The sequence below is a fragment of the Catharus ustulatus genome, chromosome Z, assembly GCF_009819885.2.
Source record: "Catharus ustulatus isolate bCatUst1 chromosome Z, bCatUst1.pri.v2, whole genome shotgun sequence".
Taxonomy (NCBI): Eukaryota; Metazoa; Chordata; class Aves; order Passeriformes; family Turdidae; genus Catharus; species Catharus ustulatus.
The window spans coordinates 23,934,738-23,951,284 of record NC_046262.2 but is presented as its reverse complement, the minus strand read 5'-3'; the positions used below and the strand labels follow the sequence as shown (position 1 = coordinate 23,951,284).

Below are 16,547 nucleotides of genomic sequence, written 5' to 3'. Positions count from 1 at the left end.
TGTTTGCAGCTCAGATGTGCAGGGGTTTCGGCAGAGACTGAAGGAGACAAAGGAATCGGCCGACCGATCTCTAGGGCAGTTTTGCTGCCTTTTTTTTTTTCCCTCCTCCCAGCTCAGGCTACATTGATTCAATTCAGCTTGCGAGACCTCGGGCTGTTGCGAAGAACCTGGGTGCTCGGGAACGGCCGCTCAGAGCAGGGACAGAGACCCACAGCCGGGCCACAATTTAGCCGGAGACAGAGAGAGAAAGAAAGGAGATGAAGGTGGGGTGGGAGTTTCGGGATCTATTTTTTTTTCCCCCGGCTGGATGGGTTACTGCGGAGATAGCACATTTGCTGCGCTTTTTTCCTTTGAAAATTATTATTTGCGTGCAGCTGTAGGGCAGGAGGGGAAGAGCCGGCGATGAAAATTGCTGGGAGGAGCCCCCCGGCCCGCTGCCGGGACCCGGGGAGCGGAGCCGGCGGAGTCGCTGGGGAGACGGGCCGGCGGCGTGCAGCCTTTCGCGGCCGCAGAAGCCTGGCCCTGCCCGGCCCGGGGTGAGGCGAGCGGTCAGGCGCTGGCCGGGGCATCTGGGGTTCAGTTTTAGCTGTATGTATCGGCACATGAATGCGGGCGCCCGAGGTGCCTGCAGTCGGCTTCTGCCGAGCGCGCCGTGGGCAGGATGGCAAGGCGTGCGTGTGCATCTATTCCGTGTTGTTGTATGTTTCAGGTCGATAAATAAATGTGTAATAGTTAATGTGCAGACACATCAGAGTAATAACAATGGGATGAAATCAAAGGATTATCAATCTCTGTTAGTAACTGCTGAATAACAATGTTGCGGTGTGATTGATAGCGCGCTTCATTTTATGACTTTTCTATTGCTCTTGATTTTTATAGCAGTATAAACAAACTAAATCATTTCTTCCAAGACTTCGGAACGCAATCGTCTTAAGGGAAGGGGGGAAATCAGAGAAGGAAGTCTGCGGGAGAGGGAAGAGCGGACTGGGCTGACACGCGTGTCAGAAAGAAAATGACAATGGGGCACATGTAAAATACCCTAATCACATTCCGTTTTCGCGCACTCCTGTTTTGTAAAGTGCCCGAATTCACCTGGGCAGAGTCGGAGATGTATTTACAAGGGTTTTATTCCCCGTCATCTTTCCATTTTCCCAGTGTAGCCAGAAAACTGCCAGTCAACTCCATTCCCTGTTACAATTTACGGTATTCCCCACATGATCATAGGAACTGAAGTTCCTAACAAGGAAAGGCTTTAGCACAATGGCCAAAAATCTTCAGAGTGACACGAGTGTCTTCAGAAATCACTTCAGAGCAAAGTAAAAGGATTTTCTATGACGGATCCAGTGATTTTTCCTCAATAAATAGGTTTTAGATTGTTACACACACGTAGAACTGGAACAAAGGGCAGTACCAGAAAATATATTGGTTGCCCCTAATAAAATTTATTTAGACAGTTTATTTCTCATAAAAAATAGAGATTGAATTTTGTACAGAAGCGCCTGCCAAGAGGCCAGGCACTGGGAGACCATCTCCCCCCGCACCTTCGTTTGCCTTTCTTTCCTTTTCCATTCCATTCTATCCCTTCCTTTCCCTGCCCTGCCCGGCGGCGCCCGGCGGGCCCGATCCCGGGGTCCCGGCCGGGGCCGTCTCTGCCCTCCCCTGAACCGCCCCCCCGCCCACGCCAGCCGATCCGCCCGAGCGAGGGCCGCGGCAGCGGGGCGTCCCGCGTTTGGGAGTAATATAACCCTAATTCTCCAGCGCTGTGACCCCGGTAAGAAAGGGTAGAGAACTTTGCAACCCCCAGAGCTTCCCCTCTCTCCTCCCCTCTAAACTCAAGCCCTGATTGAATGAGGCTGTAATATAAACAAGTGTATTTAACCAATTCTGCTCTGATTTAGAAACAGAACCTTCTTTTATCAGAATAATTATATTTGGAGCGAGAAACACAGTAAAATAAGGTTAAACTGCTAAAGTCAGCAGGGTGGGTTGGCATAAATGGCTGATAAGATTTGTAATTTGATATTTTATTTATGTATTTCTTGAGCATCCATCCAGTTAAGGCGGCTGCAGTATGCAGAGCACCGTAATTGGTTTTTACACATAGCAATGCTCACAGCGTATACCAAATGCAACTTTTGGTTGCTGGCTTGTTCATGCGGCCTTTTTTTTTTTTTTTTTCTTTTAATTTCCAGATAGTAGTGCTGAAATATCGGATATTATTATTCACATTCCCGCTGTTCAGTGCTGCATTGTAACATTGTTCGCTTTAATGAGAAGCGCCTCCCTCAATAATTAACGACCTCACATTTCGCTATTTTCTTGCCTGATGAAAAGAATCAATTTTAATTCATTGTAAATTACAGCTATGCTTTTGAGTGTTATTTGCTTACTTTTCTACATCGACATACCCTAAACACGAATGACAAATCAAACTATATCCTTTCGTTAGGGGTAATTTGGAGTTAAGAAATGGAAAAGCATAAACACGTGTTTTCATTTCAATCAACCCTCTCGAAAATATGACTTCTTTGGAAACGAAGGACAAGGCTGCCAGCAGCTACAGATCCCAATTTATACATTCTAGTCAGAGCCAAACGTGACGATCATCGCCGCTTTACGACATTAGGCTGCATGTAGCATTTTGTCGCCGCTATAAATATACTTCTTTGGAAGCAACTTCATGAAGTTTAAAGGCATCCGAGGCAAGAACGCTCTCAGCTGATCAGTAACGAAGCCGTCAGGTGTCCCGAAAACATCCTCCCTGTGGTCGGCGGGGAGAACCCGGGCCACCTGATACCTCTCCTCAAACACTGTTAAGAACAGCATTTTCCCATTTTCTTATTCATGCAAATATCTGCATCCGGCTACGGCGGAGCCAAAAGCAGCGCCTGCAGCTGTCTCCTTGCGGGTAGGCTGCGGGCAATCTCTCGACAGTGAAGCGGTTACTTTAGATTGAAAGGATGGCTTTCTATCAATTAATTTTAATCAGAGCGATGACAACCAGTCTTTTATGGGGAAAAAGCTATTTTAATATAAAGGAATGTCTGACACCCCTGCCCGCTCTTACCCGACCAGATACAAACTCTTTACACACAAAAGTCACCTCCCCCTCTCCATGCAGCTTCGTACACATGCATGTATTATGTATGTATAGGCTTTTGACATGGCATTAAGTTCATAAACTTAAAAATGCGGAGCCCAAGCGTAACACACTGGGCTGTAGCTTTTGCAGTCGGATAGGAAGTATTTGGGCTGCCCCAAAAGGCGAAGGGAACGCTGGTAAAAATAATTTTTTCAGATACATCTCTGTTTACGCAAACACCACACTTGAAGAATTTATTTAACACCTGTATTTTTAAAATCGCCATCCCGAGGTGTAGCAACGACAAAATATACACCAGAGGCTAACGTGGATGATTTAACTTCCCCCCTTTTAAGGCCACTGTTTTAATCCCTTCAATTGCATAGGTGGTATATAGTAATAAGGAACATACATATTTTGTTTGTATGTGTTAAGTTGGCTGCTTTTCTGATTTCTATTTACTCAAGATAAATAATCATATATCAGTTATTCAGTTAGGTGACAAGTCTAGTAATTGGAATAAAAAGAAAACATCTCATCCTTATCTCTTCCTCTAACTAGATATAGCGCTAATAAGACTGCATCAATCTTATCTGGCAAATAAATAAAATAGACAAACAAACAAATTCGCCTCCAACAAGTTAATGCGGTGTATCTGAGTGGAAAGTAGATATTTTCACGCATTCTGGAGATGAGGAGTGACTTTTAATAAAATCACAAGAAAAACAAATGTAATTCTGTAAGCAATTTCAGAGCTCAGCCATCTCTCTCCCGTGCCGTTACTTAGCATTCTCCAGCCGTCCTAACCTTTTCTTTTAAAAACCAGTTAGTTCCAGAAATATGACTGTCACTCAATCTGGGACCTTTCGATCCACCTTCCCTTATTATTTGGGGGGCAATCCTAGAGGTAATATGGCTTATTTTACAAGGATGATTTTTGTTGACTTTTTTTCTTTCCCTCCCTCTCCCTTTCCTTTCCCCTCTTGCCCGAGCGCGGCTAATTCGGGGCGTCTATATTCACTCAATTAGAGAAATCTAAAGAGAAAATCGATCTTCCATCTGCAGAAATGCCAGCTTAACAAATTAGATTCTTGTTTCGTGCAGGTGATTTGGTGACAGTCGGGGAATTAGAAGTAATAAGTTGTTGTGTTTGAGACCACCTCCTCGCCCCCGGCCCTCCGCCCTGCCCCCGGCCGGGCCGCGCCAGGGGAGCGCCGCGCCCGCGCCTCCTCCGCCGGCCGGGCGGGCGAGCCGCCGCCGCCACCGCATCTCCCGCTGTAATTAGTGCTGCTGCCCTCCATGTGGGCTCGATTAAACCGTGATTTAGCCGAAAGAAATATAATTATGGCTGCAAATAAAATAATCAGCATTGAAGAGCGATTTCCTTAATGAGATGGAGCGGTTGCACGTCACGGAGTAAAGGGGTCTCATTAGGAGGTGGTAATGAGGCTTGGGTGAATATTGGGAGTTACACAAAATATCTAAACTGCTGAGAACACCCAGCGTCGGGCTTGGACTGGGGTTCCCGCTCCCGGCCGGGCCCAGAGACTCCCGGCCGCTGTCCCCCGCCCTGCCCGCGCGTCTCAGCCACCCCCAGCCCGGCCCTGGACTCCGGGCCGGAGGATGGGCATTCGCGGCCACCGCGCTCTGCCCTCCCGCTCGCAGCGCCTGGAGATGCGCGCTTTAGGTACGGCCAATTTAAAGAGCCGACAGCGCCGCCATTTTAACGAGAGGAGCAGCAACGCCGGCGGCTGCCACCCGCCGCGGGCCCGGCCGGTGCGCCCGGCGGCCGCCAGTCCCCACCACCGCCGCTCCTTCGCGGAGCGCGCCCGGGAGAGCTGCGCCCGGCGGCAGGCGGGGAGCACAGCGCGGAAACGGCGAGGCCCTAAACCGACTGACCAGCCCGCGCTCCGAGCGGCAGCGCAGGCCCCAACGGCGGAGTGGGAGAACGTGAATTTTCCCCAATACGGCGAATTAGGGAAATGAATCCTGGCTCGCCCACCACACAGGGCAGGGGCGCCGCAGGCGCGAAGCCGCCAAGATGGTGGCGCCGGCGGCCGCCTGCCGCGCATGCGCGGCCCGGGCAGGCGGGGGCAGGCCGCGGAGCGCCGCGAGGGGCTAGGCCGCGCAGCGCCGCCTCCCCGGGCATAGCCGGGAGCCGGTGTTTCGTGGTGGCTCTGCGGTGTGGCAGACGGAAACGTGTTGTTTTGTCTACTTCCCCGCGCCCCCCGCCCCCCTCAGCTTTGTGTTCGGTTTTAATAGTGTAAAATGGGGCACGTCGTGGTGTTTTGTCGTCTAATCAAGAAAAACAGCTTGCATATGAAATACTAAAATAAAGGCCAGGGTATCTGTCATTTTCTTCTTATGCGCTCAGTAACTTAAGAGATGGAATCTACATTTTGTTCTCATTATCACTGAAAACATTTCACTCTTCAGCCTGATGTGTGCAATAGATAAAAAGGTCAAGTTTCTTGATGAGGAACAAAGTCTGTGTGACATTAGCAGAAAATGTGGGAAGGCTGTGCTTGGCAGCAGGGGAGAGGAGAGCTGCAGGAGCACTGATGGCCCCTGGGTCCAAGACTTGTCCTGCTCTCCTATCGTGGAGAGGCAATTTTAAATTTTTTTTTTTTTCTTGTTGAGTTTGTTTTACTGGCTACGTCTGTGTTTTCACTGTAGCAGTATTTGTAGTTTTAAGATGTTTACAATAGGTAGGTAGGTGTATATACACACAGTGACATTTGTCTCTCATTTTGGTAGTTTATACGGCAATAGAGTTGTGCCAGCAGCAGCCAGGCTCTAGTACAGGATATGCTGTTTGCAGTACTTACGTTTATGACCATGACTATGTTACTTCTACAGGACAGCCCTTTCTTTAGATTGTCATTTGTTTTGGTTTTTTCTTCTAGAAGAAAACATTTTTCAGTTTTGAATGTTTGGTTCTGTTGGGAGAAATTGCAGATAATGTTTAGGAAAAAAAATCAGGATTATCAGGAGACTCTTACTGGTTGGAAAAAGTGTTTTCTCGACAATCACTCTTCTTGAAGTTTTGTGTTTCACTTTCAGAACACTTCTACCATTTTCTACATCGTTTGTTTAGTCTGTGTTCTCTTTTCTGCAGTGACACAAACTCTCTTGCCTGCAGGTCTCTCACCTGGACAGTGGTTGACAGCTCAGTCATGACTTACAGTTTTTGAAATTACATTCTGCACAAAGAAGCATCTCTGTCTTCTAAAGCTGTCATGAATGTGGTACAGTTTTCTAATGCTTCAGCTGTAGCAAGGATTTGTACAAACTTCAACCTAAGTCTTGTGGTTTCCTCACATTTAAAGTTAGCTGCCCCTTTCCAGTCAAAAACAAAGGCTATCTACAGTGGGTGTTTACGTAGAATGCCACAAGGTAAGCTGTGGGCCAGCATTCAGAATTTTGTATCTTCTGTTGCTGGGGAAGCTACAGGATGGAAAAACAATTTTTCTTTATGCTCCAGTTGAGAATAAGGTAGTAAATTTTGTAATGGGCAGAAGGTACTTTGTGTGTTGAGAGAAAGAGTGTGTTTGGGGAACTGCAGCATCGTACAGAACAAGTATTTTATTTATCTGTAGAATAGTAACCAGACATGAAACTATTAGAGCCTTAAACCTCCTTTGCCTGACCCTGCCTAGAGAGAAGGCTCTCCTGCTCATGGTCTTGTGATTGCAGCTGGCCTGAGTGCAGGTGCCTCATTCATGACTAATTAGCGAGGTTCTTAAATAATAGAGGCTTCCAGTCAACACAGTGGAGCAATAACATGACACAAGCATAAGTGTCTGACTGGGTTTATCCTCACCTGGCATTAATGAAGTCTGCTCTAGGTGAATTACTTTCAGCCTAGAATAATAGTTATTACTTGGATGGGTAAACCTCTATGAATGTGCACCTGAGAGTCATGGCATGAAAATGCAGAACATGATGGCAGTAGTACCATATTGTAAGACTAGGCTGAAAGTGACCCTTTTTAGTGAATCCAGGAACTCCATCATAATTACTGCTCTTTTCATGCTCAGATGGGCAGTGTGAGAGTGGTTTTCAAGTGGAAGTGTTGGGTTTTCTTTTTTAGCATTGGAGGCAAGGGTGGTATTAGTAATTTCCACTCTGAGGTTGAGGAACTAGAGAGAGAGTCGTGTGTTGGGATGTCCAAACTGCGAAGAGACCAAAACCCCGTGTGGGGCTTGGTTGTTCTGTTTCCTTCTTAAGCCGCATCATTTTCAGCTAGTGAAGCAGTGAGGGGGTGCAGGAGAGAGTCTATTGTAAGGGATGGTGACATGCTGGGGGAGGAAACCTCCTTGCAAATGGCCTTCCTTCCTTTAGATGGCTCCCAGCTGTCACTGCTCTTCTCTCCTGTGCTGTCCTCAGAGTGTGCCTGGTTTTTGCTCTGCAGGGAGAAAATTAGAGAGGCAGAGTTAAAATAGCCTTATACAGTCAGAATGAGTGTGTTCCTCTTTGAATTCAATGTTTGAAAACACTAGTGGGCTCCTTGGATTGCTTATTGAGATTCCTAGTGGAAATAAGTGCTCAAGGGAAGCTGGTTTCCATGTAAGCATTGGTTAAATTCTCTTACCTAGTTGTAGCTCAAAAGGAAGCTGAAAGGTTGAATGTTTTGTCTTGTCACATCTTTATAAGGTTTTTATCCTGGATTACAAAGCATGTTATCCTTTGTGAACATTTTGCCCTGGTTCTATTTTTAGCACAGTGTATATGGTTTTGAGCAGTTTTTTGTTTCAGAAGGCAGGGTGATTCTCTCTTTGGCTTGAGGTATGCATTTTGGATTAATCTTCAGTCTGTAGTCCGAGTCTTGTGCATCTAGAGTTAGCCTAGCTACCAGGCAATAGACACTTAAGCTCATTCCTCCTCATCCTGCCCTCTTCTCTCCACCTGGGCACTTAATCAGATTTGCCCCATTGACAGCCCTGGTTCTAGTGCAGAAGACTTTAAAAAGAACAACAGCTGGAGATTTCAAGTACTTTTCATGTGTTCATCTTGCAATGTGTATGATTTTTCTCTTGTAAGGGAATAATTGCTTCTGCTTTGTTAGCAGTATTAACTACCTGTATTATATTGCATCACCCTGAGATGATTAACTTCTGTGCTTAAAACTGTCAAAAAGTTCTGAAGCTTGTGTGTAAACTTAAAGTACTTTTTACTTCTTCAGTTCAGTGTAGCTTGTTCACTTATACCAGAGGACAGAAGTACTAAAAGGAAATAAACATGACATCACCACTGGGAGAACAAACTTGAAACACTTTTTTGTGGGGGTGTTTTGGAGGATTTTTTTGTGCAGACTAGTGAAGTAAGGGTTGGAGAGACTAATTTATTTTCTGAATAACAATAAAATGAAACTGCAGTGCTATTGGTAATCTGTCCTGGTAGTAGTGGTCTACTGCTCTGCTGAGTCATTTAAGACAAGGTACAGTTTGTCTGTCTGGCTAGTCAAGCATCTGGACAGTGTAGGTTTTCCTTTTGCCCAAGACCTGCAGAGCATTCTCTACGTTTTCCTGTTTGATCTTCATGAAGGAGATGTAAACTGGGAAGTGAGTTGTCTATTTCTAAAGGAACTCTATGTGAAGACTAGTATATCTCTTTGACATTAAGCCAGCTATGAAGTGCTTTTAATCATAGCCATGATGTTGTAATTTTTGAATAAATTTTGGTATTAGGATGTCTAAATGGAGAATTAGTCTAGTTCCAATTGAGCTTTTTATTGAAAGTTAATTGGAGCCTCTCTGGAGGATGCTGTGTTTGGTGCAGAAGGGACTGGAATCTTCTGTTTGTCTACAGAATGTTCAGTCTTGAAAAAATTTCATCACTGATTACTCATTTCTGTGATGTGTTGTGATGTTGCTCTGGCAGCTCTCCTTTTAGTGGTAAGTTTAATGAAAGGAAAGTAGTTTCCATGTCAGCTCAGATCTAGGCCCCTTTGAAGGGGCTAGTATTGAGGACATGGGTTCTGCCCTCTTGCCCTGGCACAGTGAAGACCTAATGTGATGGCTTTTTAGGTCCATCTTTCTAAAAGCTCAATAATATTCAGAAATGGACAAGATTTACCAGCTCACTTTGTGTAGGCTGGCGAACAGTGTATAGGCAATGTTGATAATTACCAATTTAAAACTGGTTTGACCAAGTAATCTGAGGTTTGTTAGCTTTGGTGTGAAAATTTCTTTGTTTTCATCACTCCAAAAGCCTTTCTTTCCTCCCCACTGGTTCTATCTACTGTGTCTGATGATATATGTGGAATTTCAGATGTCTTCTGAGTGGATTCTCATGAGTCCATAGTAGCCAGAAGTCACCAGCTGTCAATTCAATATCCCTTGAATTGGTTTGTAGCGCTCCAAAAACAGAAAAGGTAAACAAAATGAGAGTTTATTACTGGCACATTAAAAAACAAATTATTTTAAAAGTTCACTATACAGTAGTTTGTATATTTTTTATATCACTGTTTAAAACTTTAGTTTCAGTTATAACCTTCTTAATTAAAAAAGTATAAACCCTAAGTTTATTGCTGTTTAATTTTCTTAACAAAGAATGTTTAGTTAATTGCATTTTTCCCCACACAACATGTTAAAAAGGCAGTTTCCTCCCTTGTGCTGCTTAGAGTTCTTATGGCAATTTTGTTTAAATGTGACAAATGGTATTTGATGCATTCATGGAGGTGATGTCCATCAGGAGGCACTGGCTGTGATGAAGTGTTTGAGGAAGGAAGCTTCTTAACTCACTGGTTTCTCTGACAAAGCTTCCTAGTTCTCATCAAGGATTACTGTTTTACTTATACTTGTCTTCCCTTGAGTTTTGGCACTGGTTTTCTGTTCACCACATGTCACCCAGTTCAAGTATGAGAATACAGCTCCCTGCTGCCACCGCAAAATGCAATGGAGTTTCCTTCATTTGGGAAAATGGTGGGAGTGTGAAGGGTGTATTTTACCCTCAGGAAAACTGCAGTCCTGCTCAACATGTTTTCTCTGCTTCTGCTGATGGCAGGATGACTGGGGAAAAGACCCCTTGGTCAGGTCTGGTATCAGGAGCTGTTCTGGCTTCTTATAAATCCTGTAGTGTTCTGCCTGTTAGTGCTTAAAACTTCATTTTACAGGTTCAGCATTGGTTCAGTTTGGTGCCTAGAAATTGTGTAAGTGACCTGAGAAAATAAAACATAACTCATTAGTTCTTTTATGGAGGCACTGATTTTTATACTTCATAAAATATGAAGTTTATCTTCTGTGTTGAAAACAGAAGACAAGCCAAATCTGATTGATTGGTTTTGAAAGTTACTCTATTTACAAATGAAGTATTTTTTTACTCCTTTTTAACCTGCTCCTTTAGAAATGTGTAGAAGCTGTAAAAGAGCAGAAAGCTGAGTCACTAAAAGCATCCAGAGGAATTTCATTTTATTTTCATCAACTGATCTACCCACTCATATCTATCTGTGTAAACTAATTACTTTTTTAATTAGGTAGCCTTTTTGATTGCTTATGGAGAGCTGTGGTAGAATTTACTGCTAATTATGCAGGGGCAGAAGGAGGCCTCTGGATTGTTAGGAAAGATGAGAAAATTTTATTTCCTTTTGTTGAAATGGAGAGCAAGTAGTAATTGATACATAAATAATGTGCTTATTTTTCCAATTTCAACCTATCCAGCCTCTGTTAACCTTATTAATTGAGGCTCTTTCTGTGGGTTACTGAGTTTCCTTCCATCTAATATAACATCTACAGTAACTTTAAAGCAGTAAGAAAACAAAACTGTTGTAGAAGTTTTTCTTCTTTCTTCTAAAGGTAATGTTAATGTTGAGTGGTTCTAGAGTGATGTTTGCCCTGAAATGCTGGCTACTGAGATGTGCTAGCAAGCAGTCTGCACAGTTCAAGAGCTGTTTTTTTCACAGTGGTTAAATTTGTATTCAGAAAACTGGGGAAGGTGGCAATTACACATCCCATTTGCCATCACTTTTGAAGTCCTAAGCCTTAATTTGGATTTATCATGAGCCCTCTGTTACATGTGGTGACAGAGCACAGCCAAGATTGCACATGGAAGAGAACCCAGAAGTGGTTCTTCTTTGTATTTTCTGTTCAGTGTCCTCAGAAGTAGGTTCCCTGAGAGGTCAGATGGGAGAAGGATTGGTAAAATGGTTAGGCCATAGACAACACATTTTCTTCTCCCTTCCCTTAGCTTGTAGTCATCCTCTGAATCTGTATGAACAGTGAGCCTTTGAATGAAATTTGCTACTTCCCTTGCAGTTTTTTCCAGCAGGCCCCACAGCTCACTTCTTGACTTGTAAGTTCCATCCTTCTGATTTCAGCTACGCTTTTGACTTCCTATCTTTGCCCTGAATCAGCTTGTTTGTGCACAAATTAACACATAAAATAAAATGTGAGAACTTAAATTATTTTTGACATGGTGTATGCTTGAGTGTTCAGAAATGTGAATAAGAAGTGAAAAGTCAGAAAAAATTAGTTAATCTGGTCCTTTCATTAAAGAAGACAATTTTCACCTTCTTTTAGTCCCCTGTGTTGTAATCGGCAGTGCAACATCTGAAAAGTCAGGTAGGTATCACTGAATTGTCTCCTTTGAAGGGACTCTGGGCATCTCCTCTGTGCTGTATTCAAATATGTTAATTTCAGCTGTGTCACAGATTTCTTGTATTTTTGAGTGAGGGGATAAGTGCTGTTGAGAAAGGATGAATGCTCCTCCCCCTTTGATGCTTTCCCTAAAGTGTGAATAAAAGGCAGGATCAGCGGTCCCTGTGTCTTAAGTGACTGAGCTGCCTGGTCAAGAGAAGACCTCTAGGAAGGCAGCTCCAACAACCTCCGTGGGCAGTCTGTTCCAGAGCTTCATTTATCGTAGTTGTTTTCTGAGGAAGAAACCTGTCCAGTATTTTTTTCCCCTCATTGTAACTCAAGCTCATTGCATCTTATTCTGTCTGCCAAGAAAATGGTATTATCTTCTGCAATTCTGTATATGATTGAAGACTATTGTTGTTGCTACCCTCGTTGCTATTTTCCAGGCTAAAATGTCTGGATTTGTTCCTTCTTTTGCACAGATCATTTTTCAGTCTTTTTAGTAGTTTTTACCGTTTTTCTCTGAATCCTTATTTGTTACAATCCTTCATCTCTTTTAGTTGCAGCTCTAGCTGCAGTAATGCTTCTACATAAAGCCTTTCTACTAAGAAGGGCAGTGTAAGGGTTGTTGCTCATGTCTTATGAGCTAAGCTAATGTCTTGCATTTAATTCACTAAAATTCTTCCATATCTCTTAGAAATGGTGTCTTGTGTTTATTTTTCCTGTTGGTATAGTAGAAAATTGCTGCTGCCATGTATAAGTCTGCTTTCTTATTTAAATATGTCCTTATTAAAAGAACTATTTTACATTTTCTCCAGTTTGTCAGAAACCTTTTCATTTCTGATATTGATCCTTGAAGATAATGAACGTTTTATCACCCACATAATAAACGCACACACTTCCTATTCTACTTCATTTGTCATACAGGTCTGTTGAAGAGAACTGTAACTTTTAGGGTGATCAGACCATCCAATCTTAGTAGTACGTTCTTGGTGATTGCTGTCTTAAGAAGTTGTGCAACCACCCACCTTACTAATGTGGCAATTCTGAGGACCTCAGTCTAGTAGAAGTATGACTCAGTTATTGAGCATCTTCCTTGATTTGAACCTCTTGAGTTAGAGCAAGGACTTGAAGTCCTTCTCCCATCCCCCACACCCTATGTGTTATAAGGCAGATTAAGGGCAGCTCCATTGAAAGGTTTCACCAGAGATCTGTTAGGTGGGTTGCCAAAACAGGAGGTTGTTATGGGGAAACAGAACAGCTCTGTGTGGTTTAGGCTTTTTGTGGATTTAACCCAAAACACTTGTGTACAGTTATCTCTTTCCTTCTCCTAAAGGATCCCGGCAGTCTGAAAACATGCTGCTGTCCCTTCAGAAGGTGACAGTTCCAGAGGCATTTGGAGACAAAGTATTTTCAGGTGTGAACATACCTTGAATTTCATCAGGGAGGCTGGCTACTTCCTGTACTATGGAACATACTCATTTTTAGAGAACTTAGTGGTAGGGCAGAGTATCATCTTGGTTCATGACGTAGTAGTAGGAAGCTAGGAAAGGGCTTGGACAGAGATGTTTTAGGCAAACTTGAGAAACAACTCACCCTATGAACTACTGCACCAACTTTTCCTGGAGTTTATGTGGTAGTTAAAAGCCATGTGACTTTCATTCTAAATGCCATCTTAAGCCACATGACAATCCTACTTGCCTTCAGTTACTATAGGTCGTACCTGTTTAGCTTTCACATGCATTTGTGGTACTCAGCAACAGTACATCATTTTTCAATGGACTTGTTTTCTACAAGTGTGTATTCTTTCTTCTGAAGAAGAGCAGTTTTTATTTTAAACCCTGCTTTTTACCCAGCAGACTTGGTATCTCCTACACTTCCTTTTCAGCTCAGCCTTTATTCACCACACTGCACTCCATGGCTGCACGCAGACTCATGCTGCAATCTGTCAGCTGAGACACACAATCTGCTTTGTGCACTCCAGCCACCTTTCCCAGTGAGGGTCCACAGAAGAAACTGGGTGAAATGAGTATCCAAAGACAGATGTTTTCCTCAACAGCAGTTCACAGGTGCTGTGACCCAGGCAGTGTCTGCTTGGCAGTCTAGAACCCAGTGCTGCTAAGATACACATGATCTCTTACAGAATTGTACTGTCAAATTGGGTTTCACCTCTCATCCTCTATGGTACTGGTCTGGGGTCACTTCAAAAGTAGATAATTCTGACTGATTCAATCAGCAACCTTTTGGCGTTCATCTGTAAGAGCAGTGCTTAAGTGTGATGGAGAAGCAGACATTACTCTAAATGTGCTTAAGGTACATAAGTACTGAAAGAGCAGTTTACTCAAACTCAGGCAAATTAACAAAGAATTTTATTGAGTATTCAATTTAGCACCACACAAAAGGTACACTGTGCTTTGTGTTGCCTTTAAGAAACATGCCAGAACACTTTCAAACTAGAAAAAACTAATGTAAAAAGCTTTCTTGTTTATCCACAGAACTTACTACTTGCTTTAGAGAAGCTACTCTGAAAAAAACACAGCTTTTGTACATAATGTTTTAATGGTCTTCCTCGCAGACTAAGTGTTGTTCCCTTGTCCATTAGCTTCCATTAGCTCTCTTTCATGTCCTGGGGTTTGAACTTTGTTCAAAAAAAATATCACTTAGGCCAAGGTGCTTTCAAGAAAAGCATTCAGTCCAGAACTCTTAGCAGCAGATGCAACTCACAATGTACTAGTCACCTGCTAAATTCTGTTTGCTGAATAGTAGAAGAATTTTGATCCATGGAAGTTGTATGAATTGGGCTCTACAACTCAGTGTCATGCACACTGACAAGATCTAGAGTCAGCTTTTGTCTTGGACTCAAAGATAAACAAGGAAGAGTACATACTTGATAAAACTACAGAAAAATTGCACCATAGAAAAAAAAATACTGGAAAGGGTTATTTTTCTACCCTCTCTTTCAGTACAGATTTTTATATGGTAATGGCTTGAAATAATTTCAAATATAAGGTGCTTCTAAAGCCCATGTCAGGGGGTCAGAACTAGAAGGAACCTTTCCAACCCAAATGATTCTATAATGCTATCTCATTCTAAATTATTTACTGGTCCCTCACATAGCCAGATTTTATTTCTTACTCTGAACTGTTCAGATTTAAGTTCTCTGTATTAACTATTACACTTACTTAAATTTATTTTTCTTTTTTTAAAATTGAGGTGAACTGGAAATATATCTATTTTTTGCCTGAATATGGAATACACAAAGGTTTCAGAATGTTCTTTATTTGATGCACCTTGCAGTTAGAGAAAGCTCAGTTTGCATAAAGGGAACTTTAGCAAGTCAACAATAGTAGTAGAGCCATAGTCAAATGAAACTGTGGAATGGACCCCGTGCTAATGCATATAAAGAGAGAACTGGAAAATAGCTAGGCTTCCAGCTTCACTGACTCCAGTATGGAACGTGCTTCTTTATACTCTTCAGCTTCTTCCAATTCTTTTTCATTTTCCTGTAATCAAAAACAACATTTTTGAGTACTTTGAAAGTAACTGTGTGGGATTAAATTTAAGAGGGTAAAAAATCTGGTAACAAATAAGGGGAAGGCTGAGGTACTCAACGATGTTTTTGTCTTACTGGCAGCTTCTTCCTACACCTCTCAAGTGGATGGACCACAAAATACGGGCTGGAAGACTAAGTCCCTCTCACTGTAAGTAAAGATCAGTTTCATGACAACCTGAGGAACCTGAATGTACCCAAAGTCTGTGGCATCTGACAAGATACTTCCCAGAGTCCTGAGGGAATTGACTGATGCAGTTGCCATGCTTTTCTCTATGACATTTGAAAAGTCATGGCAGTCAGGTGAAGTCCTTAAAGACTGCAAGAAGAGAATTGCCATTGTGGACTATATGGTTCCCCACAACATCCTTCTCTCTAAATTGGAGAGATGTGGATTTGATGGGTGAACTCTTCACTAGACAAGGAATTGGCTGGATGGTCACAGTCAGAGAACTTGTCAATGACTCAATGTTTGGATGAAGATCAGTGACCAGTTGTGTCCTCTGGGGGTCTGTACAGTGACCATTGTTATTTAATATCTTCATTAATGACATAGAAAGTAAGATCCATAAACTTGCAGATAACACCAAGCTGAGTAGCTCAGCTGGTGCACCTGAGAGATGGGACCTGGACAAGCTTGAGAAGTGGGCCCATGGAAAACTTGCGTGTTTTAACAAGGTCATATGCAAGGTGCTGTATCTGGGTACCAACACAGGCTGGGGATGGACAGATCAGAGCAGCCCTGCCCAGAAGGACTTGGGGGTGCTGTGGGTGAGAGGCTGGACATGACCCAGCCATGGCACTCCCAGCCCAGAGAGCCAAACGTGTGCTGGGCTGCACCCAGAGCAGTGTGGGCAGCAGGGCAGGGAGGGGATTCTGCCCCTCTGCTCTGCTCTGCTGAGACCCCACCTGCAGTGCTGCACCAGCTCTGGGGTCCCAGCACAGGGAGGACATGGACCTGGTGGAGGGAGTCCAGAGGAGGCCACTAAGATGATCAGAGGGATAGAGGACCTCTCTTTTTGGACAGGCTGAGAGCTGGGTTTGTTCAGCCTGGGGAAGAGAAGGCTCTGGGCAGCCCTTGTAGTAGCCTTTCAATACTTAATGGGGACCTACAAGAAAGATGGGGACAGACATGTTAGTAGGGCCTGTTGTGACAGGATAAGTGGTGATGGTTTAAAACTAAAGGAGAATAGATTCAGACTAGATATAAAGAAGTTTTTTACAGTAAGGGTGGCGAAGAACTGGGACAGGTTGACAAGAGGGGCGGTAGGTGCCACATCCATGTAAATACTCAATGTCAGGTTGGATGGGGCTCTAAGCAACCTAATATTGTCAGAAA

General features: G+C 43.3%; 1 protein-coding gene across 1 annotated transcript in view; it reads right to left on the bottom strand.

The window, feature by feature from the left end:
• Positions 1-14,005: 14,005 nt before the first annotated feature.
• TBCA (tubulin folding cofactor A) overlaps positions 14,006-16,547 on the bottom strand; it is a 29,042-nt gene continuing 26,500 nt past the window's right edge. Inside the window, exon 4 of the mRNA XM_033086095.1 lies at positions 14,006-15,161. Coding sequence (XP_032941986.1) covers positions 15,081-15,161 — 81 coding nt within the window. The 3' untranslated portion in view covers positions 14,006-15,080. The remainder of the gene's footprint in view (positions 15,162-16,547) is intronic.